Genomic DNA, 27,646 nt, shown 5'->3' on the forward strand with positions numbered 1-27,646 from the left:
CGCTTCTTCTGCTCATATACAGTGTAACATATATCTGTTCAGATATATTAAAATGATATATATTTTAATACAGTCTATGCTTCTTTGATTTTTTCCCCCCAGCATCCTTAGTGCTACATTATCGCCATCTTCTGGATGTCATTAATTCCTGCAGTGCAAGGGACCTCGACCTTTTTTGTCTTTTATTTATTTTAACCAGTGGTGGAATGTAACTAAGTATATTTACTCAAGTACAGTACTTAAGAATGAATTCGAGGTACTTGCACTTTACTTGAGCATTTTTTTTTGCCTACTTTATACTTCTACTCCACTATATTTCAGGGGGAAATGTTGTACTTGCATTTACTTCACTACATTTATATGGCAGCTTTCACAAATTAAGATTTTTGCATAAAAACATAAGAATGGTTTATGAAATGTCATGTTTGTTATAAATTAAATTACCAAACGGTTTTTGCAAGTGCAGCTGCAACAGTTACTTGCTTAATCAGTCGATTCACAGAGAATTAATTGCCAACTATTTTCATAAACATTTTAGACTTTTTTAATTTGAGTTTTGGGGATTTTTTTTTTTTTTTTTTTAGTTTTGTTTATCATTTTGGAGTTTTGGATGTTTTTTTCTTTCTTTCTAGGTAGTGTTTTAACAATGTATTTTTTTTTTAGCATTTAGATCTTTTTTTTTATTATTTTTTTAAATAGAAATTTAAATTTTGACAGCGATCTTTCTATTCTTTAATGATTTGGGTTTTTTGGGGGGTGTGTTCCTTTTTTTAAATAGATTTTTCTGTATAGGGATCTTTTACTTTTAATGGCCTACTTGAAGTAGCTACATTTTCCTGATTATTTACTTTTACTTCAGTACCATTATTAATGTAGGACTTTTAATATACTAACAGAGTATTTTCACAGAGTGGTTATTATTTGTAAGTACTTGTCTGAATACTTCCTTTACCACTGATTTTAATTAAATGATATAATGATATGGTTTTTTTTTTACAAATGCAAAAAAAAAAAATCTCTTATAATCTTTTCATTTCATCCACAGTGTCCTTTATCTCTGATATACATTACATTACATTTTCTGCACTAACAAGCAGAGTGTTTTGGTGTTTGTGGCACCTGACGGAGGGTGACACTGCAGAACACGAAAAAAGCCGAAGTGCAGCTGTAGTGTTTCCGAACGTGACGTCACTCTCCTGCCGAATACTGCTTTCAGTTTGAGCCGTTATCTTCAACCAGACATATTTCATTGCAGATTTTTATTTTCTGATTGATTTTTTGTTTGTTTTGAGGATTTTTTCTTTTGCATGTTTTTTTTAAGGTGGAAAATGTTTTATAACAGATCCTTTTCTTTTACCTGCTAAGTACCACACATGCAAATTCATTCAGATGCAACTGGTTGATTGATTGAGATGTATAACCTTTGTAGGTTGTACTGCATATTGTCTTTAATTAAAAAAAAAATCATTAAAAACTGCGGTTTCTGATTATGGCCACTAGGTGTCACTCAGACACAATATTGTTATGGGATGAATCGATCACACTGAACAGTTGCTATTGCTTAATAAAGCTCAGCAGCAGAAACATAACAGCAGGAAAACGACATAATGATAAACCACAAGTTCCTCCAGAAATAACCTCTTTTTCCATTATTGCCAGCTTACATGACTGGTTTTAAGAAGCCATTGAGAAGATACTGGGCTCTGAGGCTCCTCGGGCCGTCGTTTCGCAGTCTAATCAAACACAGCAGCATGATTCAGGAAGCTGTTCTTAAAAAATAAACTTGGACAACCTTTGACCGCAATTACACATGCTCTCACTTTAGACTGGTAAATGATTGACTTTAAATTGATAGAGCAGATGGAGAGCTACAAGGTTTTACAGAAATCTCATGGCTGGTAAAAGTATTATGAGGAACTATACTGTGGCTAATGTAGTACTATATACCCACAGGACACTGGGAACAGTTTTGAGACATTGATCATAAGCTACATAGAGCCAGGAAGTCAGCTAGCGCGTTTGTTCCAGCTGATATTAAACAGGAGCAGGATTTCCATTGAAAGTTCAGATCTCCTGGGATCTTATCCAAAGGAAAATTGAATTATTTTCTTCCAGCTAATACAAGACACACATTCCCATGGTTGACAGATACTGGAAGTGTGTTGCCCTTTAAAGTAGACCTGAAAATGTGTACTTTATGTCAGTTAGAGCAAAAATAACAAAAACACACAACAACTCAAATAATGACACGTCATCTTCCACATTCAAAAGAAAGCTTTAATTAGAAAGTTATATACACACTGTAAAATTAAATTAAACTTTATACAAATATTAAATTACTATCTTCACACCCACTGCCATGTACAGAGGAAAAAACCAAAGCTGAAAGCATTGAAACTAAGAATCAAGATGTGTACTTTTTTAACCAGTTATTTTCAGGGACGCAACACCGTACAACAGTGCTTCTGAATGCAAATTAAAATTTTTTTTCTTCTTCTTTTCAATCCCGTAATATTTTAATGCCTTGTAGCAAAGGAGAAGCAAAGGAATAGTGAAACATAGGTGCTTATAGGTTCATCATCATCATCATCATCATCACAGTAGCTGTAGAAGCTAGGGGAGGACAGAGAAGGATGGACATTCGTTTAGTCGTGTCCACAACAAAAGTAAACTCATTGATAAATACGCAAAGACAGTTTTATGCATAGAATAGAAAAGAACAGAGTAAGGCCATTGGGAGAACAGAATACGTTGCGATATTGTAAAGCAACCAACGCGGAGACTTAAGATTATACAAAAAAAAAAAAGAAAATGTACAAGTCTAAGGCAACATTCTGTTTGCATTAATAATGTAGCCATTGACAATGACAGACAGCCACAAATGCCAAATAAAACGAGAATAGAAACTCTTATATGTTGTTCTGGGTTTGTTTTTTTTTGTTTTTTTTGGAGCAGTTAAGCTTGAAAAGCAATTTTCAGGATCCTTTTGAGTTTCCAGGGTGACCAGCTCAACCACCAAAGCTTTTCAGCTGGCGATGAAAACAGAGGATGATTTCTAACAACACAACATGATTCTCTGAAAATTTCCACTTGGCATTAGGAGGGTGATGGTGGGGTGCTATATCACAAAACATGCACTGCAACCAGTTGCAGTCGTGTCAATAATGCACACAGAGTGGAGAGTCTTGGGTTCAGTGTGGAGGTGGGCGAGGGCCGGTTTCCTCTGAGGGGACTTGTGTTTTCCAGCCATTCAGCAGAAAATGATAAATAATGTAGCTCGCGAGTGGATGAATAATACACACATTGTGTAGTGGACTCATTGCCTGAAGTGACGCTGGTTTGTTCATGTGACTTATTCAATGCTGGGAGGGATTTTTCCTCCTGTGGTGAAAGACGGGACATTGTGAAGCCAGTCTCTGATCTGAAGAGAGGCAAATCAGGAAATGGCTGTATCGAGGCCTACCATATGAGGACATGTCCTCTCCTGCCGAACTGACACACAAAGACGCGCACACACACACACTCAGATTCAGCAACGCAAAGCAAAGACACGCCAATAAATACAGTGGGAAGAAAAAATTAAACAAACCTTTAACCCTTTAAAGCCTGGAGAGACTTCACTTTTCTTGTGCTGCTTTCAGATGCCTTTCACACGTACTTAACCTTCGAGCCCGCAGAAAATTGGCGTGATTTCTTTCAAATTCATGGGAGAAAAAGCAATACGAGCAACCTGGTGAGATATATTCCAAAAATTGCAAGAAATTAGTAGATTTAGAAAATTATGTTTTTAAAAAGCCCAGGGGAAAAAGATTAGGGAAAAACTATATTTATAGCTTAATATCATTATTACACATTTCAGGGTTACCAAACATTTTTATGGCCAAAATTTCAAAACTTTTCCATGACTTTTCAAGGACCCATTATAAAATTTCTATTTTGGAAAAGCATGAGCTTCAATGCATTTGCAGTACTTTTCGATACACACTTCCCATAACGAATGCCGCCACTCTACGTTAGATATACTACACGTGACCTGTCTTAATTTATCTTTTTTTTTTTAAATGAATTTTTAGATACTTTTCTTGTACTTTTTTACTAATCTCTTGCTAATTTTGGGGTCGTTTCTTTTGTTGCTGATTTTCTTCCCGCGTTTTTGAAAGAAATCAAGCCAGTTTGCTAAGGTTTCAAAAAGTTGAAGTTTAGCCCGATCACTATGAAAGACATCCTTCTCCTCAGCTGTTCAGACAAAATGTGACATCATGTCTCCCTCTCCGTACGGCACAACCCTGGAACCAAACACACCAATCAATCCCACTCATGCCACAGAAGGAGCACCTTCCAGATACTAGGTGCAGCTGGCAACAGAAAAGAAAGTAGCAGGGTTTTTTTTTTCGTTATAGTCATGATATGGCGCTTCATATTAAAAAAACAACAAAAAAACACTGCGCCCTGCTTTTAGCTTCTGTGAAGTGCTTCTCATTCCCACTAATCCATATGCTAGACGCCACCCGCATTCACAGAAAGCTAGAGAGGGAGAGACGGAGGAGGCTTCATGCTTCATTCAGAGTGGACCACCGTGCTGTGACAGCAATAACTAAAAACAACATGCAGCATTCACAAAGCGGGCCACAAAAAAAAAAAAAAAAAACAGCCATCACTCACAACTTTTCAAGTACAGCGGGAAGACGATTCTGATTCTGAGCGCCCACAGTGTCAGCAGCGAACATCACAAGTTTTATTTTTTTCTATCTGCAGTAATCCCAGACAGAGTCGACGTGTCTCGATTGCTATAGCCTTCTCCGGTGAGTTTATATAGAGAGCTACACCTTAGAGGAGGAGGCAGGTGTACGGTGATACAAAGCCTATAGTACACAACCTTGACTCAGGGTGTATGTTTTACATATACATAGGATCTACAGGATTTATGTTGAGCTGGCACCATTTTGTTTGTCTCGGCTTGTCTTTGATCCAGCAGCGGGGTCCAGTGGTGCTCCATCGTTGCGAGTATCGGTTGTTGCTCTGCGGTTGGTAGCGATGGCAGAAGAGGTTGCGTGGGGGAATGGGGCATAGTTCTAGTCTTTTCTCTGCTGGCTGCTGAGGGGAGTCAAGGGGGGGAGTAGGTAGACAGCCACAGTCAGTCCTGGTCAGCAGTGAGAGATAGGGAAATAAGGGCTCTGCTGCTGATGCTGATAGCGGGCTGGGAGGCTTCATGCTTCCTTCAGCAGGGGAATATCTGCAGGGGAACACAACAGACACATTAGGAAAGAGAAGTGGCTCAACAGTCAGCTGTTTATTCACCGCACAGTCATGCGATCCATTACATCACCAAGAAGAGCTCAGTCTAACTGGATTTCATGTGCGTCATCAGAAGTCACTGTTTTTGGCCTGTTGTCATATTTTGTCCTCGTCCCTGCTGAAAACATTCTATTCTCTGACTGAAATCTTAAAGGTACACTTAAAATCCTAGTATTCCTACTACTCTTACTACTAAACAAAATATAAAAGTACTGAGACCAGTTAGAATAGTGAAAATGAGAGAACTGATATAAAATAATAATCACAAATAATAATTACAATTACAATTACAAAATTACATAAAAACAGTGAAGTTGGGGCTTTATAAAAAGTTGGTGACTAGATGCCCGATTGGTCAGAAGCAGGTATCCAAGAGACACAGCACAAAAAGAAATGCAAATATAGCGGGGCCAAACACCAAATGAGAATAAATCTGGGGTTGGCTTTTATTTCACTTTTGCTGGCGATCTTTTTATACAGTAACTGACAATCCTGAGAAGTATTTCTTTAAATAAAACAGCAGGCTGTCTTTAAAAGGCTCCTTATTGGTTATTTGTCACACTATTGTCTTCAAAAAACTGTAGTGTCTAAACATTCCTCACCATTGTACCACTGCATGCGTGGTAAGCTGAAATATTTACTTAAAATCATTCCAATGTTTTGAGTTATTTTGTGGTTCATTGTGAGCTTAATCTCTTACAGAAAGTACAAGCTTTTAATTAAACGCTCTTTGAGGTCTTAAGTGAATGTCTTGAGCAATACCTGAGTCTAAACAATAAAGAAAACCGCAAATGGGGAACATTTTTTATCAAAAAGTATTGATTCTGCTAGCCAGTGAAATTACTCTCGACAGGTTTCTTCACTAGTCCTTGTTATCAGAGCTGGAAAGATAAATCTGAAAGTATTTGCTCACTGCAGGGCACACTGTGTATGTCAGCTCGATAATAAATAATATGAAATTACAGTGCAGAAATGCCAAAGATGCATCTGAGATAGTATGGATGTATTTTTCAACTGTTCACTCTTCTGCTTAGCATGGTAATTTTTTTTAAAAGGGACAATTCACCCCAAAATCAAAAATACATATTTTCCTCTCACCTGTCGTGCTATTTATCACTCGTGAGTATTTTGGTGTGAATTGCCAAGAGTTATAGATATCTGCTGCAGAGATATCTGTCTTCTTTCCAATATAATACAACTAAACTGCCCTCAGCTGCATGATGAAATGGTTGGTGGATGTAGTTCTGTAAAAAGAAAATAGTTCCTACATGAACGTTTCTGTGGATTATCTTGAGTAACCGGGTCATGATTTCTGGAAAGAGAAATTGCTGTTGAGTATTTCAAAGGCATTTTAATGGCGCTTTGAGCTCCACAAGCCGAGTGCCATCTAGTTCCATTATATTTGAAAGGAGGCAGACGTCTCTACCGCTGATATCTCTCTGCAAAATAATCTATTTTGATAAATAGCACTAAAGGTTAAGAGGAAGTATGTATTTTTGATTTAGGGGTGAAACCTTTCCTTAATGGATTTTTCCCAAAAATGGTGTATCTTATGTGTTTGAGATATATCGTGATCTGTATTACTTCTTGTTATAAAGCAAATGAAGAGAATGAGAGTTTTTTCCTTAAGTCTAAATTCTTGCTTGTGTTGTACGTCGCTTTGGATAAAAGCGTCTGCTAAATGAAATTGTAGAATTGTAGAGTTTCCTCTTACCATCAGAAAACTCATCTGTAGAGGTGACAGAAAGCAGACTGTGCTGGTCGCTACTCTCAGAGTCTCTGCGGAGAGGTAGAGGGCCTGCGCATGCACCCCCAGGGTGCTCTCTAGCCCATGATGATGAAGAAGAGGAGGAGGAAGAAGGGGCCTGATGAACCAGTACCGTCTCTGCGTGACGGCGTGAGGAGAAAGATGAAGAGGAGGACGTGGATGGGAGACAGAAGTCTAAGTCTCTGTGGTGGCGGGTTCTGCTGGGGCCTTGGCCTCCCGTGGCTCCCTGAGGAAGCCCCTCGGAGAGCACGATCGGGACTCGAGACTCCGGAGGAGCCGGAGGAGGTGGTGGAGAAGGAGGAGGACCAGAGGCACCACAGGGTCCACCGCTTCCATATACAGCCTCTTCATAGGAGGGCAGTGTCACCTGGACGCCCTCGACCATGATGGAGCTGGACTGGCCTGAGACGCCCTGCTCCCTCCTGACGGACACAGAGGCGAAGAAAGAGTGAGACAGACAGAAAAACAAGAGTGAACAAAGTGGATCCTGAACGCAGGCTCAGGTTGATGATGCCACTTGTGCTGCGTGCAGCAGCAGAACCTTTGAGAGGAGGTGATTAGTGTTGATTGTACAATCTCTTTATAGCAGGCTGCACTAAGCCTTCAGGCCCACAACACAATCAGCAAGAGTGCCAATGAGCATTAGATCAAATCGCTCTGGCCTTTTTTAAAATCACACTGAATGGTTGCAACCATCTTCTTTTTGTACTTTCACTTTCATTTCTCAAGTATTTAAGAAATGCAAACTTGATAAACGAGTTGCCCAAATTTTTTTTTTTGTTTCTAATGCGGACAACTTGTTTCTGGAACAAGTTTCAACCAAAACTGAACAGTAGGTGTGTCCACTGAAACAATGAATGGTAAAAACTGATGCGTCACGTTGTGGCACACTGGTAGGTGGTTTTACAAGCAGCAGACATAAAAGGGCAGTGTTCTTCCTGAGCAAACAGGAATACAGCTTTCAAGAGTTTCTGGTTACAAAGTTTGTGCAAGAAGGAAATGGCTGATAAAAGAAAATACTTTCAAAGTTCACCCTCAAGAAAACAAAATGCACAAAGTGACATAAAGGTTGAAAGCTCTGCGTCGAGAGGGGCTGTAACACTCTCTTTATGACAAAAACTAGGGGAAAATGTAGACTTAAAGAACATGATGGTATTTTATTAAGCATTTTTTTTACCTGAACTGGCAAGCGTCAACTTCCCTAGGAACAACTTTACAATGGAGTCCATTTAGTCAAGCCACACAAGAAGTCAGAGGGTCAGAGATGTTTGGCAGGCAGGATATCTGCACAGTATTTGTCGACCGTCTCACAGAAAAGACCGTCTTCCATATTTCACCGTCTAGATAGCCATTTAGCAGCTTTTGAGTGTCATGAAACTCAAAGCTTTTTATATTTCAAATTAAAACTGGGCAGTATGAAGAAAATGAAATGTCATGATATTTTTTAGCCAAATACCAAGAAGTATTTACACTATGAGAGTTTTAATAAATCATTATCAGTAATGTGTAGGGCTCATTTTGTTTAAAAAAATGTAATAACAGAACATATACCAGTTCTTCAAAGTAATACTGATACCAAGTGAAACCTTCATTTGATAGTTATTTATTTGACTTAATTTGATGCTTATCACTTAAATGGAAGCAATCAGTTGTGTAAAATGTCAAAAGACAACACAAGCGTGTGGTATAGCCATACTTTTGACCATTTTGGTGGTATCTCGGCACGCTGAACTGCCAACTCTGTAAATACACCGTAAATATGACTTCACCAGACCACAGCATGTATGGGTTTGTAGCTGTTGCCAATCACTCGTTGAATTAATGCAAAGAATGCTTGTGGTGATTAGCTGCAAGCAAAAACTAAAAAAAAAAAAAAAGTTTCTAGATCAAGGCACAAAATGGATTGAATGCAGGTGTTGTTTGACTGGAGAAGTTTACATACTACTCTGCACTGGGTTATTTCGGTCGATATCTTAAAGCTATTTATTACAGAAACCCAGCCTTAGTAATGTTAACACGATGACTAAGCAGGTAAAGACAAATAAAAGAACAGCCAGGACAGGCTAGAAAGTTCAGAAAATTACATCACTTGATTGCAATGCGGTCTTTAAAACCCAGAAAAGAGAACCCTTCTTAAATATTATCTAATCTCATACAATGAATTTAATATCAAAATATGCTGAGTGAAGTTACAGTGTGACAATAAATCAATGATTTATATGGCATCTCAAACAAAAAGTGACATATTATAACAGAACTGATTAGCTAAAGCGACCAAAATAAAATCTGGGATGTAAGAAACTAGAATCTATTTTATGTTATCATATAAGTGTCCATTCCTTAAAAAAAGGTTGTTCAGGTTTCATTTGACTGGATGTTGTAAATGTATATGTGTATTGTTGGCTCCTCTAAACTGATCTGTGTGACATCAAATTCTGTAAATTATTTTTAAAAAATATGTTGTTGTTTTTTTTTTTTTAAAATTCCAATTATTTTGGGGTTTTATGATGCAACATCAGAAAAAAAGTTTCTTATTTTCCTACTCCTAGTGTATTTGCATTTTTAAGACTTTTGAAATATTGATTTGAGACATTGTAATCACAATTAAGGCCTTATTTATAGACTAATAATTTCAATGCCTTTTAAGACTTTTAAGGATCCACCGGGAGCCTGTTTTATATGCTATTAATCATTAATTTATTCGACAAATCTAATAAAATCCCAGTATGTTGACATTAAGGATTGGGAATATGTTTAGGGTGAGTAATGTGTGTGTTTCTTACCTGCTGTGATGGAAGGACTTGAGTTTTGGCTGCACAAGAACAAACAGTACCACTAACAGCAGGATGAGTGCCACAGAACTGGCTGTGGACGCCACGATAGACAGAGCGGGAATACCCAGCGGAGAGCTCGGCTCCTTGTCTGAGGGGCACAACAAGAGACAGACAGGAAGTGAAAATGTGTTCACAGATTTTGATTTATATTTCCTGCATGAGGTTGTGTGTGCGCACAAAGATATAATACATGAAAGGTAAAAGTGAGCAGAGATGACAGACCTTGTGTGAGTCGGCAGCTAATCTGCATGGGACCGTCCCACTCGCCGTTCTGACAGGTGAGGAACTTGTAGTCTCCCTTCAGAGCGTAGCCCTCGTCACAGAAGTACTCGATGACGGTTTTCTGGGTGAGGCGGTGGCAGGGAGACGGGTGACAGCGGTAGCCCCCGTTCTCTGGCTCAGTGGGGGGCGAACACACTGGGAAGAAGCAGAGGCAATAAAGTTTTTCACAATTTTTGCTGTTGTTGTGTACTGAAGATGCTACCTGTATTTCTACCTGTGGTCAGGTTTGAGTCCTGTGGTTTAAATGCTCATATTCTGGGTGAGATTTCCCAGCATTCCCTGCTGGCTCACTATTGGTGTTATGATATTGTGTGATATTGAACTGATGTGATATTTCAGTTTTGATGAAGTCATGTGTGTTGCGTGCACAGACTCAAAGACAGAAGTTTATAAAGCTGACCTTCGAGAAAGTGAGACTTTCTTTTAATGAACTTGACCATGCAAAGTTTTTAGTAAAAGGAAGCCATGAAAATTGATTATTCTAGTTATAATTAGGGCTTTCTATAGACAGAGAACTTAATTCTTGGCTGAGTATACTCAAGCAGAAGCCTAACTTTGTAAAGGAGTACAGAATGATCATTTGTGTATCAATTACTCACTCAGTGTTACGTTAAATTCGGAAAGGAAACGTTTTTCTCGCATGCCTCCACAGGGAACAAAGATTCCAAAAACAGAGAAAAGTCTTGATGAACTGGAGTGTAAGGGGCTCACATTTAACAACGGCAAAAACTGGATAGGAAGGTTTTAGTGAAAATACATGTTTTTGGGAAGTCCTGAGCAAATGACTGGATAAATGAGACTTTTTGTTGTGTGAGAGTTTATACACAGATGTTTGGATAATTTTGCTGCTGCTAAACACAGCCCCCCTTTGCTCCAGTTCACCAAGAATTTTCCCTATTTTGGATTCGTTCTATACCCATGGGAGGTATGTGAGAAGATGTTTTGTTTGTATAACAACAAATATTGTGCTAAATTCTGTTCTTGTGTGCTTTGTTGCATATGTGTATTCTTGCTCACCGCTGCTTCTGATACAGCTTGGAGGTTGATGGGACCAGGCTCCAGAGCTGGTGCAAATGATGGTGGTGGCTCCATCTGCAGTGTAGCCGGGCTCGCAGCCATAAGTCAGCAGGGTGCCCGGGGGGAAGGAGCCCCGGTTAGCTTCAGTCTGGTTCAGCAAGTCTCCGTGCTGCACGCCAGGTGGCCGCGCACAACCTAAAAGACACAGAAACAAGTGAAGAGAATAAGAATTAGTTGGCTGCTTGAAGACGCAAGTGATATTAGCTGCTAAGGTTTTGCTTTCTGAACCAGACAAATGTAAGATATGACGCTTGTTTCTCAAGGCTGGACTTATGATCACTTACTACTTATGTGAGGAACTACTAGCTTCAGGCCAGCAGCCAAAGTTAGATTCAGAACCATATTTTAATAATGCAAGTTAATTATCAGGCATGTTAGTAAACTTAGTGGAGCTGGAAAGTGCCCGTAGACAGGATATAACATCTTAATTTTCAATTTATGCAGGGATTTAAATGTATTAGAGGCCTGCTGGGAAATGAGGACAAGTCGTCTCACATGGGGCCTGATTCTTTGACGCATAATGTACCAATATTATGTCAAACAAAGAGTATTTAAGATCACTAATGGAGCTCGTTATGGCTGACTCCATCACAGTCTCACAGAGAGTCTTGATAATTTTAGTTTTACATAAATGTGGTACTGCTGGAATATTGTGCTGTTCTATCATTACGCTGACATAAAGTATCTGCTAGTCTCCTCTGCAGGCAGCTGCCACTGGGTCAAACAACTTTTCACAGGGAAACTCTGTCAAGTTGACAGGTTGGAGCTGATAATTAAAACTCAGAGGTATTGTTACTTGAAACTAGGCTGCATTTTACACAGGCGAGGGGAAAGCACTGTATCAACATGACAAGATAGTTGGAGACAGCCACGCTGCGCAGTACAGAGAATACTTTAAGTGCCCACGGTGGATTAAAATGTCACAAGGAGGTTCATATAGATCTGATTTCTCTCGATTATTTCTTGCTCATTAAACTGTCTTCATCCCAGGCCAGCGCTAGGTCTATCTGTCCAGGCGGTGAGACAGGAACTTCTCATTTGCTCAGCTCTAATGACAGACTAGAAGCTCTAAGCCAGCCAATAAAGATCGGAAGAAGCAGAAAACCCTGAGTTAATTTTGCTTTGATCCACCTTCCCACGCTCCATCTATGATGTTGCAAGTGTCACGCCAGCTCCCTGCGTCTGTGTGTGTATGTTTCATTGCAATGTCAGAGTAAATTATCCGAATGTGTGCTGTACTCCCACTGCTCCACACACACTGTCCGCGCGCACACACAGGCTCACGTTAATACACACGCATTTGGAGCTGCAATCTGGCAAGAGCAGAGCGTCTAAATCCAGCAGGTCTGACATAACATTGCAACACCTGTGTAAACCGAGACACGACAGCAGGAGGCCGACTTTACTTTCAGTATTACTGATCTTCAAGAGTGGCCGACAGACATGCCAGGCTTATTAATGCTCCTCTGAATCATCTGTGAAGGGGGTTAGAATTTGGGCTTCAGTGGACATTTTTTCCTACAACCCATCTGAGCCATTGTATATAAATTAAAGGAGCAGTGTGTAGGATTTAGTGGCATCTAGCTGTGAGGATTACAGATTGCAACCAGCTGATCTTCTCCCACATGCCAAGCGTGAACTCTCGGTTAGAATTCCTTCAGTGTTCATTGTTCAGGAGCTTTTTTTTTACCGGGACTCGAATTATCTGCAGAGGTCTCTTCCTCTCCAAAACAGATCAGGTGATTTTAACCACTAAAAACACAAAATTATGCTGTTAAAATGTTTTTTTCCTGGCGCTGTTTGGCTCATAGCAGACAGGCCGCTAGCCCAGCACCTCTCATAACTTAAGATTGAGATGTTTTTACCAAAAGCCGAATTATCTGCAGAGGTCTCTTCCTCTAAAAAAACACACCGACCTGGGGATGGTAGAAACACTCACTAAAGCAGTTTCACGTCAAAATCAGTGTTTTTCCGATAACTTGTCACAGAGAGGCTACTTACTTCAAAGGTGGTGACATGAAAAGTTGAAAACACGTATGGCCCTATCTACAGCCAGGTCTTTTTTTTTGTCTCGTCTGTTCTGCCATGGTAGAAACCTGGCGGTGCAACATGGTGGACTCCATGGACGAGGACCCGCTCCGTATGTTGATATAAACGGCTCATTCAAAGTCAACAAAAACAGGACAATTTTTATTTTCAGCTGATTAATCACGGAAGAAAACAAACTGATTATATTTACTTTCAACTCTGTCATCATATCGCCCTAAATCCGACACACTGGACCATTTAATCTGTGAGAGTAAGTGAAAGATTTTGATTTTGTGTTTTATCTGTTCATCTTATCTGATGGATTTATTAAATGGAATTATACAATGCACAGTGATTTTTCTCACTAACAAGGCCCAGACATAAGTACATTTAAAACACCCCCACAAGGAGGAACATTAATAACGCCATAAACACTAATGACCATATGGCTCATTATTTAATCCTTGGTCTGAGTATTTATAAAATCATATTAGCCATGGTCTATTGCAAGGACTTATCGCTTGGTTGACATAAACAAACACACCAACATTGCAAACAGCCACTTTGTCTTGCCTCCGTGTGTGTTTAGAGATTGAAAGAGAGACTATTTCCACAGCAGTGCCTCTAACATCCTCTAATCTCTAGGAAGAAACGTCGCTCTAAGCTGGCAGCGCAAGATTAAAAGCAAACACTCAAATGTGCGAGCGCCTACTCACCCACACACACACATACACACATTCAACACACACAAACAAAGACACTCCCAGGACTAAGTCGTGTGATACCAAAGGGTGTGTTATTGAATTCAGCGGGGGCCAGATTTGGTGTGTGTGCTTAAGAAGAGCTAACACTGCTACACTATGAACCTAAAATCAGGATACAACTGCGACTGTGGATGTTGGAGGTCTGCTGCAGTCTAATCAAACTACTTATCTCTATCACAAAATACTTTGTTATAGGGCAACAATTGATTATAATGTTTATTATTAAATTATCTGCTGATTATTTTGTTGGTCAATCAATGTATTAGAGGTGGGTAAAGTGTTGATATTATATAGCTATCATGAGTTTGTGAATTTAAGGGGAAAAAATATCAAGGCCTTGAAAGAGATGGAAAATAGATCAAAATAGACATTGAAAGTACTTTAATTTATATATTGTGTCGCTCACCTTACACTGTGTATTGTTTTAGTGTGCTGTTTTAGAGAAGGCTAAAGAGCACATAGTCTGTCATCACTGTAACAGCACATGTCAGGTCTAGCTAGCTGTTGCATGATATTGTGGAGAATGAATTAAGGGCTTCCTTCAACATTAAACACACATTAAGTTACACATTTTTTTTTTAAAAAAGTACAGCAACTACTGTATTTTGATTCAAATCATGATGCAGTAGCTCTGTAAATAATTATATTTTGTGTAATTCAGTGGTTAAGTTGTGATACCTAGTTAGCAGCATATCTATGTAGACCAAGGTACTATATTGACATGTAATACAACCATGACAAACAGTCCGGTTCAATGTCTCAAAGACAAGCTGAAGGTTTAATATGACATGACACATGCTTGGTTTGTGTGTTAAAGCAGTAATAATCTCTCTCACTCAAACACATAATGCTCATTCTCTCACATGCAGAAACACTATCTGCACACCCACATTTCAGGACGCCATTTGACACCGTGACCTGAGCAGTTGTTCACTGAGCTGTTTCAGGGCGAGTGAAGGCCCTCTGAGGAGGAGATGGTGTTAATGGAGGTGGTAAAGATGATGAATTGATGACCCCCGGTTGGTAGGCAGCAGGGGACAAAAAGGCCTAAGGGGGCAGTTTAGGTGAATAGCCTCTAGCCAAAAGCCACTGTTACGATCTTTTGTAGTGCACTGGAGGCCGTCAATGCAACTGCAGAAGACAGATGAGTGTTAACAGCATTCATTATCTGATTTTAAATAGCTTTCTCATCTGCAGGATTGTCTTGGGAATAAAGGCGTGTGCATATGGAGTAGTTTTATTTATTTTCATGTTTGTAAAGGTATACAGTGGTATTTTTAAATACCAAAATGCCTTAAATGCATTTAAAACATTGGGCCTTGCCAATACCTTAAAACTACAGTAACATCTTCAACACAGTTTTCATGATCTGACCAAATATGAAAGACTGAGCTCAACAAGGAAAAACATAATCTGAGAGAGAAGGTACTCATCAGTATAAAGATTTTTTTAAAATACAGAATAGGAAAATCTAGTTTTTCTTGTAACTTTAAGCAAATCCACTGTTTATATTGTTAAATCTACAAGGAACTCCTTGCATTAGCGTTATGAAACGCTTACAGTGTGAAGCTTAACCCACTCGAGGCTTAATTCTATCAGAGGTCAGGTCATAGAGGTCACTGAAGTCAGCTCAGTCTAAAAAAACCATGAAGCCAGTAAAACATCCATTTCAAAACTTGCAGTCTTTTCAGAAGCAGAATAAACCCAGCTCTCCCTCTCATGCCAGGACAACATTGTGCTGCCTGCACAAACCAGCCAGTTCAACCATCCAAATGTCATTTGCATTTACTGCACTTATGCAAGTAATATTGGTTAAATGGCATGGAGATAATATCTGACACAAGCCTTTGCCTGCCATAAACACACAATAAGCATTCTTATTACAGCATGCTCAAGAGCAAAATGTACCAGTATGATTTTTACTACCATCTGTTATCTTTACTTCTGTATTAGCAGTAATAATAACACTAGCTGACATTAGCTGATAGATAGCACTCAAACATATACAGCATCTCTGCAGCTTTAGGTTCTGTTACTATGGTTGTCCTAATGTCATGTTTTCTTGTATTAGAGCTGAAACGACCAGTCAATTACTTAATCCTTTGATCTACAGAAACAGAATCCACAACTGTTGTGATAATCAGTTATTAACTTAGGTCATTTTCCAGGCATTAGTGCCATACATTTTCTGATTTTAGCTCCTCAAATGTGGCAAATTGCTGCTTTTCTTCATCTATCTTTGGGTTTTGAACTGTTGGTTGGAAAAAAAACAAGTCGTTTAGTGGGTTTTCCCATCAAGAAATCAGGCCTACACACAAGTACACTAGGCCCCAAAGTCCAATCTATTTGATTACTGTGAATCATTGTGTGATCACTATGTACTGGTACCCTCATCTATGCTCGAGTACCCTCTAAAAGGTGGTCTCATTGGTACATTTGTACTCCAGTGCGGTACACATCAAGTGTGAACACTAATTGTACTAAACCATTGGAAAAAGCAATAAGAAACTTGGCAAGAAATGTCCTGCAAATTGCCAAGAAATTAGTTAAAGGTGACAAGAAAATGACCTGAAAATTAGCTAAAAAAGAGAGAATCATAAGAAAATTACAAAAAAAAAACACAAGTGAAAAATATCAATCTATAATATCAAACTATATTTATAATTATTAAAATTCTATATTAAAAATTATGACAAGGAAACTATTTTTATTATTTAGATTACTTTATTTTTGTGTTTTTTTCAAGTAATTTCCTTTTTTTCAACTTTTTTTGCTGATTTTCTTTTCTTTTGTGCCTACCTTTTTGCTTATTTTTAGGTAATTTCTAGTTAAATTGCTTGTTGCCTTATTTCGATGTTTTTCAAGGCAGTCAAGCAATATGCTCAAATTTGAAAGGGTTAATTAAGAAAATAATTGTTAGCCCTTCATTGCACGTTCAATATTCAGAGACTATCAACACAGAAACCCAAATATAGACTATATATGCAGAAATGCACACTACATCCCCTGAGGATAGAACAACTCGTACCTATATCAACTTTTAAAAAATGACATGAAGACAAAATATAGAGACATGAAGAAAAGTTAAAAAAGAAAGAAAAAAGAAAAAAAAAAGTTGCTCTTAAAGTTGGTGCAGTGAAGAATTTTGACTTGAAATCACTTTCCCCTGAGATTATGCTTGTCAGAAGAAGTCAGAGTCTTCCTTAGAACAGGAAATGTGCAGCAAATATATAAATATATCCAACATCAAAAAACTGACACTACTTTTGCAAATTACCACGAAAAAGAAAGGTGAGGTTGGAAAGTGGCGAGGGAAGTAATCGAGACACAAAAAGAATGAGAAAACTACTGACGGGGAGAGGTAGTCATCATCTGATACACAGGCAGAAAGAGAAGACGGGGAGGGAGAAAGAAGAGAGCGCAGAAAAACGTCAGCATCATGGAGCACAGTGGCCCTAAGCAATTACAAGCTAAAAAGAGACATGTCGTGGCAGGTCGACCAATAGTTCTGTGCGCAAGGGAGAGGCTCCGTACAACAACAATGGGAAGAGGAGGCAGCCGTCAGCTACAGTACATACCACACTGTGGGTTGGGCTAGCACAAATGGAGAGACTCTGTTAAAGGAAAGAATGAACGTTGCCCCGGTATCCAGAGATGGTAGAGTGGTTAAGATTAATAACCTTGCTGTCTCTCCCTTTTCCATCGTCCTCTCAGCCCAGATTGAATATTGGCTTTGAAAACACACATAGGAAAAAAAACTGATTAAAGCACTAAGCAATGCCAGAGTGGATTTCAGCACGCCATGTTTTGTGCTTATGAGGAGGGGAATGAGTCACAGTTAAACACAAGCTGTTCTCCCACCGGTCTGATGTTAAGAGTTTGCTCAAGAGAAAAGGTTTTTGAGAAATGCTGGAAAAACAATAGTGACTGAAACAGAGTCACACGCAAAAAAGCGAGTAAGGAAAACATACCTGCATAATCTTTAAAAAATTACAGAAATGTTGAGCACATCTGTGTTTTAAGACGTATGAGATCATCCCATGTTTGCTTTCGATGTCCACTGGGGACCCATTTTTCAACATTAACTTCGTCTATTCAAGTTTGGGGTGTAGTGTGACATAAAACAACATATTTTTTCTCTGTCTCTGGTGGTTGCTTTGAAATCTGCTTTACTTACGCAAACCGTTGATGTCAGTAAAAACTACCAGCTATTTCAGCTTATGTATCTAGTCTCCACCTCTGATTTTCCAGGGGGCGTGCTGTACCTCTACATGCATCCACAAACAAATCTTCCCTCTTGTCTTGCATTGAAAACTACCTCGTGTCCACCAGTGAAAATGGCATCATTTCTTCTTGAGTGCAGACAGAGCACATTTTTACAGTGTACCGGCAGACTAAGCCACAGGCCAGAGAGAGCACATGTGAGCGTTGCTATGCATGAAAGTTTTGCTCCTCACTTGGACAGAGATGTGTGGGACACAGTTGGACTATTAAAAAAATATTTGATAACTGGCCAGGTACATAGCCTGCTGTTTTTTTTTATCATTTTATCATGCTTCCAACTCTGCGAATTGACCACGAGTGGCTGCTTACCGTCAGCTGAGAGAAAGCGGGGAAATACAGCGTGTGGAGCTTTTCACATTTTTGCCGTTTTTTTTAAGCTAGCTGTGGCCGATTGGAAACTCACGGGGGGAACCGACAAATGATCACTGAGTGAGAATTTCTGTCACCTAATGCTGTGATTTGGCCAACAATCTAATAGCTTTTGGCTGTGGTGGAGATACAAAGCTTTCAGGCACTGAATTGTGCGGCATGTCAGTTGTTGATAACACTGTACTGTTATTAGATTAATATAATTTTTTTTCTGGTTTTCCAGTCAAACAGTGAAGTAAGTTGTTTCAGGCGCCTTTACTTTTTTTGTTGACAAAGCCATGTTTATGATGTGCTGGGCAGGTTTTGGGAGTATCTGGGGGTTGAACGTCAGGAGCTCGGATGCAGTCCATGTACATGTTGGTGCTGTTAAAAGGGCTGTGCAAGAAGGAAAACTTAAACTCTCGGTCAATACAGAACTCACTGAGAATCTATGGTTTCAGTTAACTGCATTTACTATTAATACTGATGAGATATCCACTTACAATATGGTAACTTCTCCTTTAAGCTTTGGCATTTGAGTTAAATAAAGTGGGTGTATAAAAAGGTTAAACTATTAGAAATCTTCTCTGCACACAACAGTAAGCTGATCAAAGGGCTTAATTGCTAAAAGGTCGGAGGAGCACTACATGTAGTGGGAGGACTGGGGCAGGACAGGGCCAGGTCCATGAGGCTGATTGCTAATCCCAACATCCAGCGCCTTAAGGCCTCGCTGAAGGAGACTCAGGCCATGGGGGGCGTTAAAATCCCCTGCCTTGCTCTGAAGAGCCTGCCTGGCTGTGAATATCTCCCTTTCCCCATCTGTTACCGATGGCACTCGCCCGCTAAGAGCGGCGAGGGGGGTGGATTGAGGAAAACACGGGTGACGGTGGGGGGGGAGACAAGGGTTTTAGCCCTCTTTGCTCAGGCAAATTAAAATTCTAATTATCCTCTATTACAAGCTGGGAGCACTCTAAAGCAGATCAGATACTGATGACTTCTGCAGCCAGCTGTTTGGCTGCTCTGTAGAACAATAGGCCATAAAAGAGGGTGTGTTTTCCAGTGTGTGTGTTCAAGTGTGTCGAGGAGCAGGGGAATTTGTGTGTGTATTTATGTGTGACGGGGGAGGGTTGTATGTTGGATTAGGCTAAAGAGGAGGATGATGATGATGCTCTCTTTGGCCTGGTAAATATGTTTTTGTTCCTTTGTTGGCCTCTCGCCAAGTCCTCTGTTGTTTCTGATGATGTTGCTGTCATTTCTGAGCTGAGGGTGTTTTTGTTTTTTGCCACGTTCCCCCATCTCTCCCGATAATCCACGGGATTTTTAGCCAAGCTGTTGTTATTACAGTGCAGTACAGTGTGGCAGAGCCCACAGTGGGGTAGTGTTGGAAAGAACATGATGGCTCAATTTTTGCCATTGCCTGATAGTAGTTGCTCAAGTGTCTTTTTTCCTGAATTTTTGGGGGGCTTTTATTGCCTTTATTGGACAGCAGATAGTATATACTTAAGGACAGGAAATGGGGAGGTAGAAAGGAAGTAGAAAATGCAGCTACAACCCTTTTGACAGTCTGAGTTTGAGAAATGTATCAAGCAATAAATAAAAGATTCACTCATTTAAGACAGACATTTAACATAATTTCAGTTTTATGAGACTAAACTAAAAATATTTGGGTTTTGGACTGTTGGGCGGACGAAACAAGACATTTGAAGACAATATCATTGGCTGCAGAAACTGGCATTTTTCACTATTTACTAGCATTGTATCAAGTACATAATTGCTCTAAATGTGGTGGACAAATCAATAGAAACACCTGCCAGTATAACGTAACACTATTTAACATCAGCACAAACTGCATTCTCCAAAATAATGAGCCGGTCAGCAACGTTAAGAAACCTGCCAGTTAACACTAATATGACGAAACAAGACGATTTATTGTCTCCATAGCAACAGCTCTGTAACAAGTTACTACTGTAAAAGTACTTTTTTTTAGTATATGAGTGTGTGACAGCTGCTGGAGTCTTGACACGCCGAGTTGCTGGCCATACCATTGACAAGAGACGGGCTGGTTCACACCGCTTTAACTTTAATGTTCTACAATGATTTTGTTTCATTGTGAATCTCTGGTCTGAACTGGACTTCAAACAGTTTCAGCATAAACTGAACCATTATTAACTCAGGCAGGACTGTTTCTTTATGGATTAAATTACTTGATTAAGTATTTATTCAAATGTCAAAAAATCTTGAGAAGTGCTGCTCACAATTTCCCAAACTCCCAGGTAGCAACAACAGTCCAACACCCAAACATAGAACTACTCCTGGACATCTGTTCTTCCTTCATTGCACTATTTGTACATACATTTTGTGTTCTTTATATTCTGTCTTTACATTTTATATTTTTAAATTGCTTCTAGATTTTTATCTCTTATACTATTAAATTTCAGTATTTTTTATTCTTCCTTTATGTTAATTATTTTGCACCAAAATACCAAGTCAAATTCCTTGTATATGTAAATGTACTTGGCAATAAAACCGGATTCGGATTTGGATTCTGATATTGTCAAATAAAATAATATAAAGAGAGATGCTGGAGCCAGGAAATGACTGAAGAGGATTCACTTATTATTATAAATTTAGCACATTGTTTCAACTCTAAATATTTTAGTAAACAGTCTGGTCGTAAGTAAAGTGGTGAAAATGATACATCTGGGATACTGGTTGACAAGTGGGTTGTGAAGTGTCATCCCCTCTGTTCCCGTTAATACAATTTCTACTGAACATCTATTGAAGCATAAACAGCCTAAAAATAAAACAGCAATGACGAAGTTTCTGTTGAAGTGCAGTCAGCTAAAGAGAAAACAGCTGTAAACCACCTCCACGCTGATCTAGAACTAACGTCAGATACAAAATTGGAAGGTTAAAGTGTGGTAAACCTTAAGCATCATACAATGATCTGACCTAAGTTACAGTGAAAGTGAAGTGATAAACAAGAAATGATTCGGTGAGTCAAAACAAATGCAAAATTTGATTTGGTGTGTATACGAGTGAGCTTCCTGCTCTCACTTGCGCTCTTTCACACATGCACAAACATCACAGATGAGCTTTCAGTGAGAGACACTTCACAGAGCATGAAGTGACACAACTCGCTGAATGCTGACCTGGGTGGGTGACACGGGACCGCAATATAGGATGCTTAATGTCAGCTCGAGTGATAGTAGCAGTGTCATATTCGACAGTGAGCGAGTGAGAAGTCATCATGCTGTAACATCCACACACACACACACACACACACACACACACACACACAATCCAACTCATTTCTGCTTACATATTCTGTCCTCTCATAACAGCTGGGAACTGACTCAAAGAGAAAAGCAGATTTCGTTGAACGGGGAAAAGGTTGTGGGAAAGAAAATGTTGAAAAAAGAAAAACGGCTTATAAAGGTGCACTTGTATTACTGTAGGGCAGAAAGAATGCAGAACAAAGCTGAAACCTCAGAGCATGAAACCCATTTTTTCAAAAAGCGCCGTTCCTCCTCCTCCAGGGCCTCTGGGGGAAGGTGGAGGGACCTAACCGAGGAGGAAGGGGGGAGGAGGCAGAGGACGATGAAGAGCAGGAAGATAGTGTGAGGGAGGTGCCGGCACATTTATACAAAAGCCTGAGTACACACAGATACAGGCAAACAGTTTACTCACTATGCAAGTGTAGGCTGTAAGTGTCCCAAGGCACCTTTGTAAACAGAAGGTTTGTGTTGCCCACTGACATCCTATCTGTCAGTATGTTTACATGCACAAACACGCTACAGTTATAGCAAGATTAGGCCATTTAATTGGACTACTGTCCTTATCCCAGTTATTCAAGCACTGGAGGAGAATCGATTTATTGACAGAAGTATGTCCTACTCCGCCGCAGTGGGTGGAGATATGCCCCCTTTCAGCTATAGAACGTATCACAGTGTTTATTTAAAATACTTAGCTAATAACTAATCTGCCTTAACTGATTAGTTTTAAGCCACATTAAAAAAATCTATATCAGTTTAGGTGTACGCTATATTTAGAGCACTTTCACTGCTTGACCTTGTTGTAAGACGGCCCTTACCGACAGAGATTTAAAGCTGATGTATCTAAACCACCAGACTCCACTGAGAAAAACACTGAACAGCAGCGTTCCTGGTCTACTGCTGCCTCCATCAGCTATTGTGGAAGGAAAACCAGAACAAACATTCAAATATAGTGTACACTTAAACTGACATTGATTTTTTTAGGTGGCTAAAAAATGTTTTTATGCAGCCCTGTCTCAAGCAGTACATCACTTGTGAAGGTTGTTTCCCCACTGATATGTGTTACCTCTAACTAAATCTGACCCAAACCCTCTAAGGGACTGCACTTTACTTATCAGAGGAGAGGGGTGGCTGGGGTGTGACTTTTTAATTTGAAATATACAAAATACTACCATTGAAAGTTGCACACCGAGGGAGGTGCTGCCCAACAAGGAGCAGTAGGCCAGTTTAGTTCTGACTGAGGAGTATACATGACGGAGTAGCTCGATTTCCAATCGCATTATCTAGATGACTTCAAGAAATTTGATGAAGTACAATTTCAGTCAGACAAGCATGTTTAAATGTGTTTTAAAAGTCCAGTTTTAATCAGACTAACACAATAACTCAACTTTTTCTGACATAATGTAACTGTGTTACTGTACTGCAACTGTGTTTTGAATGGTTAGGGATAGGAGCGTGAGACTGAGCGTTGGGCATTCATGTAATCCCCACACAATCCTAAAAAAGGCAAAATAGCGTCCATATTGTAGACTGGTGTCCAAGCCAACAGTGTCATTTCTACAGTAAACAGGAAGTTTGCCAGAAAACATGAGTCGAGCAGCTGTGGGTTTCCAGAAGAGTGTTTCCAGAGAACTTAGCTCATCACATCTCTCCCCGCAGCTGCAACACACAGAAACAAACACACACACTGCATACACCCTGGGTGAAGGAAGTCTCTAAACAGACAGAAACATCCTCTGTCTCCCCACCCACTCCTCCCCTGCTGTTCCGATGCATTTAGCAAGCCACGTGTGCTGCTATTACACCCCATTGTCCCTGCTTGCAGAGGGACGGGGCACGGCGACAGATTTAAGCAGCGTGCCTCTGAACAGGACAACAGACAACTTTGCATTTGAAGGGTTAAATATGCATGAGAGGCCAAAATGGGTGAGGGCAGGGGGTGAAGGGGGATATCACCATTGTGTGACCCTCTTTCCAACCCCAAAGATATAAGCACGCACACACACACATACACACACACTGCCCTCAAGTAACAGATGGAAGGATGTTAGCGAACAGTGAGCTCCCCCTTCTCTTTTCTATCACCCGCACTGCTGAGGACAGCTGGGAGGCAGACATTCCTTCTTCTCAGCTTTCAGAGGAAAACAAAAGAGTGTGTGGGACCCCTCCTACACACACGTGCATGTGTTCAGACAACCACCCCCCCCTAAAAAACTGTCAATGCAACTGTGGGCTGATCATATTTCAGCAGCCTGGGCCTGCCAGCTAGCAGAGGTATGAGTGCTGAGCCTGGGACATTTGTTGAAGGTGAAAGTCAGGGAGATAATCCCAGTCCTGCTTACCAGGGCTAGCTTGCTGATATGTTGGTAGTAGCAGCAGCGAGGGGAGGGCAGTTTAAAAAGTTGTAATAGTATGGAAATCTTTTTAAAACTGCAGTAAGACAATACTCAGACTGCAGCTGGTGTTTCTTCTATGGCAAACGTATCTGTACCTGCACGCTTAGACTGTTTGGCTAACAGGTTCACTGCAATAGTGCAGCACATACTGTCCTACAGACAACACAACAACAACTGTAAATGGAACAGCCATATTGCAGAGAGCAGGGAGACTTAGAACAGGATTTAGGATACATGGTTATGGTGATTTATCGCTGTAAGAAACAAAGAGGCAGAAGGGGGAAAAAAAAATAAAAGACTGAAACGGTGTCCCACACGCTGAGTTACATCTCTGCTGATTCAACAATGCACTCGCTGTTGCAGCCATCATCACTCTAACACAGTCCAACTAAACTTTTATAGAGCAACTGCTCTTGCATGTCACCACGAGGAAGAACAAATGGCAGCAAGTGTATAACCTCTGAACACATGCAGACTGCTCCGCTGAGAGAAGTGGTATGCCAATTGTGGTTAACAGTGGGTTCTTACCATAGACTGTATTAAAATGATTAATGTAGCCACGGTGACGTCATCCATTAATTTGTGAACTCTCATTTTGAAGCCTTGAGTTTGCATTTTGGCTGTCTTAACATTGGATTTTTGCAGCCAGAAATGCTTCTTTGTTCTTAAACATCATACTGAGTAGCCATTTTCTTGTATAAACTCAGAGAATCAGGTCTGAACATTGTACAGTTTCTGTTTCACATATGAAGCACACAACAGGAGATTGTGTTTGTCTGTGGTTTTCTCACCTACTGAAATTACTTGGTTTGCAGGGAACAGGACATGACGCAGATTACACTCCGGTCCCACAGCTAGTTCTTAGTTTGGTAATCAACAGATTATTTTGCTGTTCCTTAATTTTGTTTGACAAATATAGCTTTGGCCCTTACAAAAAGAAATTAATACATTTTATCATCTGAAATTTTGTTGCCGTTTTTATGTTATTGACCCTTTTTCTTTATAGTCGAATGTTTGTTTTCTTTCAGTTTCACACCAGCCTCGAAATAGAAACTTCATCAACATGCCCACTCGTTAGCTGTTAATTCTTCAGACGGTGTCTAGATCATTTGAAGTTTGCGGTGCATGTGTGAAAGGGACTTGTGTTTAGTCCATCATATAGTCTATTGCAGATTTCTGTCACCTCAAAATACACTTTAAAGTGCTAAAACGTGAAGCTGCTACCACTCAAAAGGAGATGTTGATCTAAGGACATACTTGCCAAATAAGCATAGATGTTGCAAGTGTAAGGACACTTGCAACATCTATGCTCATTATTGCCAGTAAGTTGTCCTGGGGTACAATCCAGGTATTTTTTGATAGATTGTATCTGTGTGTATTTCAAAATCTGATCCTTTTCTGAGTCTTTGTTTGCTCTGTGTATAGCAACTGCTGCCGTCAAAACCACCAGTGTGAGCATATGAACAGATGAGCACACAAAATAGCAGCCAGGAATTTAAATTCACACATAAACATGCATTAGCAAGCATATCAGATGCTATAAATATTAAAAGGACTTGGATGCGGATCAGAGGTAAAGAAAGTCGATTAGGCCATCACCATTAACTGGTCTCACTGTGTCATTTCTACTGAACAGAGTAGAAAAGCTAGAATTAACAGCCTCTACCTGGATTTGGCAGAAATGACAAAACATTCCCAAAGAAAAAATATCAAGCTCCTGGGAAACTATCCATTAGCCTCAAGTAAAAGCCAAGCAAGCCACATCAAGACGAGTTGGACAAAGCTGTTGCTGGGTAACACTAAATTCAAACTGAAATATGTGAACATACTGTCATACTGAAACATAGTATTTTTGGATGATGAATAAATTTGACGAAGTGCAAAAATTCAGGAGGACAAATATAACTTGAGCCAAAAAGACTGGATGACGGGGATATCGTTGTCAGTAGGAAGTCCATTGAGGGAGCTACCAACAAAATACTGTTTATCATCATGAGGAGGATACAAAGTACTGTTTATATCACAGAGAAACAGTTTGTGGACAGAAAAACAAATATTATACTCCATTATCATTCAAAGCCTGGACGGGCCTGTTGTCAGCGTAAAAGAGCAGGGTTCAATCACCTGCACTCCTCAGTAACTTCACAAAGTTTGAATGGAAGTACAGGGCTATGAATAATATGGTTATTTTCTTACACATACTGAAATGAATGTTGTTACAATAAAGGAACTTCTAACATTAATACAATACCTTGAAAATATCAATATTAAATTTAAAATTAAATACCTTTTTGATAACACAGGGAAAATTGACATTGACAGCATACATTTTTTTACTAAAAGATAAACATAACAAGGCGATAACATAACAAAAATGACTTTTCTTTTTTGACTTTGTCTCGGTGTATCAATACTATGGAAAATAAGGATTTAAACTGTTTCAAATATTCAAAATCGATATGATAAATTGATATTGTTGACAGCACTATTTGTAACTTAGATGTTGCCCAACCCCTGAACAACAGCTACATCACAAGTTATTTCAAATGCGCCGAGCAAGTTACAAATTATCACATTTGTGACAAATATCCAACTGACGTCTACAGTTAATGACAATGTCTTCAGCCCACACATATAAACACAAGCTGTTAAAAAAAATCTGCGACATTCTGTGCTTAAAGGGTTAGATTATAAACATAAAAATGATCAAATCTACAGTTACTTGTTCATAATTAAAAAAATTAATACATAAATATTTGAAGCTTGGAGCTTGATAAGACCGTCACATTTCTCATTATAAATGGATTATTAAAGCATTCTGGCTTTTAGTCAAACTAACTGTCCATATAATGATTTCTTTGGACTCTGATAGCTTGTGATGTTCATTTGTTATTTTAAATTGAATGTAAATTCAAAGATTAATTTATACATCATATACAAATAGATATACAAATAAATATGGATATGACATACAGAGCCATGCACGCTTCCCATAAATCCAGACACAATTATCCAAATGGACTCTCGTGTAGCCCGTACAAAGACCTTTGCCTTTTGGCTGCTGCTGGTTGCAGAGAGCTGTTTACAGATGATGTAATAAGGACAGAGGGCATTAGAGTGGAGCTAAGCCAACTGGCCACTAAACATCTCAACACTCCATCTATACTAATGGACTGGTTACAGTTTGAGGGATGAGGCTTGACAGAGGAAAACAAAAAACAGGAACTAATGAGAGGTGGGCAGGAAATATTGAATTTTAATTAGGACATCCTGCTAGTAAAAATGAGATCAAGAC

The 27,646-nt window shown here is 39.5% G+C and overlaps 1 protein-coding gene across 2 annotated transcripts in view; it reads right to left on the reverse strand.

Moving 5' to 3' along the window:
* Positions 1 to 2,256: 2,256 nt before the first annotated feature.
* susd6 (sushi domain containing 6) overlaps positions 2,257 to 27,646 on the reverse strand; it is a 47,126-nt gene continuing 21,736 nt past the window's right edge. For both annotated transcript variants that reach the window (XM_088089302.1, XM_042503103.2), the window contains exons 3-7: positions 11,197 to 11,391; positions 10,120 to 10,314; positions 9,847 to 9,985; positions 7,010 to 7,485; positions 2,257 to 5,233 (exon numbers count right to left, since the gene is read on the reverse strand). In XM_088089302.1, the coding sequence (XP_087945428.1) occupies positions 5,208 to 5,233; positions 7,010 to 7,485; positions 9,847 to 9,985; positions 10,120 to 10,314; positions 11,197 to 11,391 (1,031 nt within the window). In that variant the 3' untranslated portion in view covers positions 2,257 to 5,207. The remainder of the gene's footprint in view (positions 5,234 to 7,009; positions 7,486 to 9,846; positions 9,986 to 10,119; positions 10,315 to 11,196; positions 11,392 to 27,646) is intronic.

This window comes from Plectropomus leopardus, chromosome 16, assembly GCF_026936395.1.
Source record: "Plectropomus leopardus strain MGB_pleo_1.0 chromosome 16, ASM2693639v1, whole genome shotgun sequence".
In the NCBI taxonomy this organism is placed as follows: domain Eukaryota; kingdom Metazoa; phylum Chordata; class Actinopteri; order Perciformes; family Serranidae; genus Plectropomus; species Plectropomus leopardus.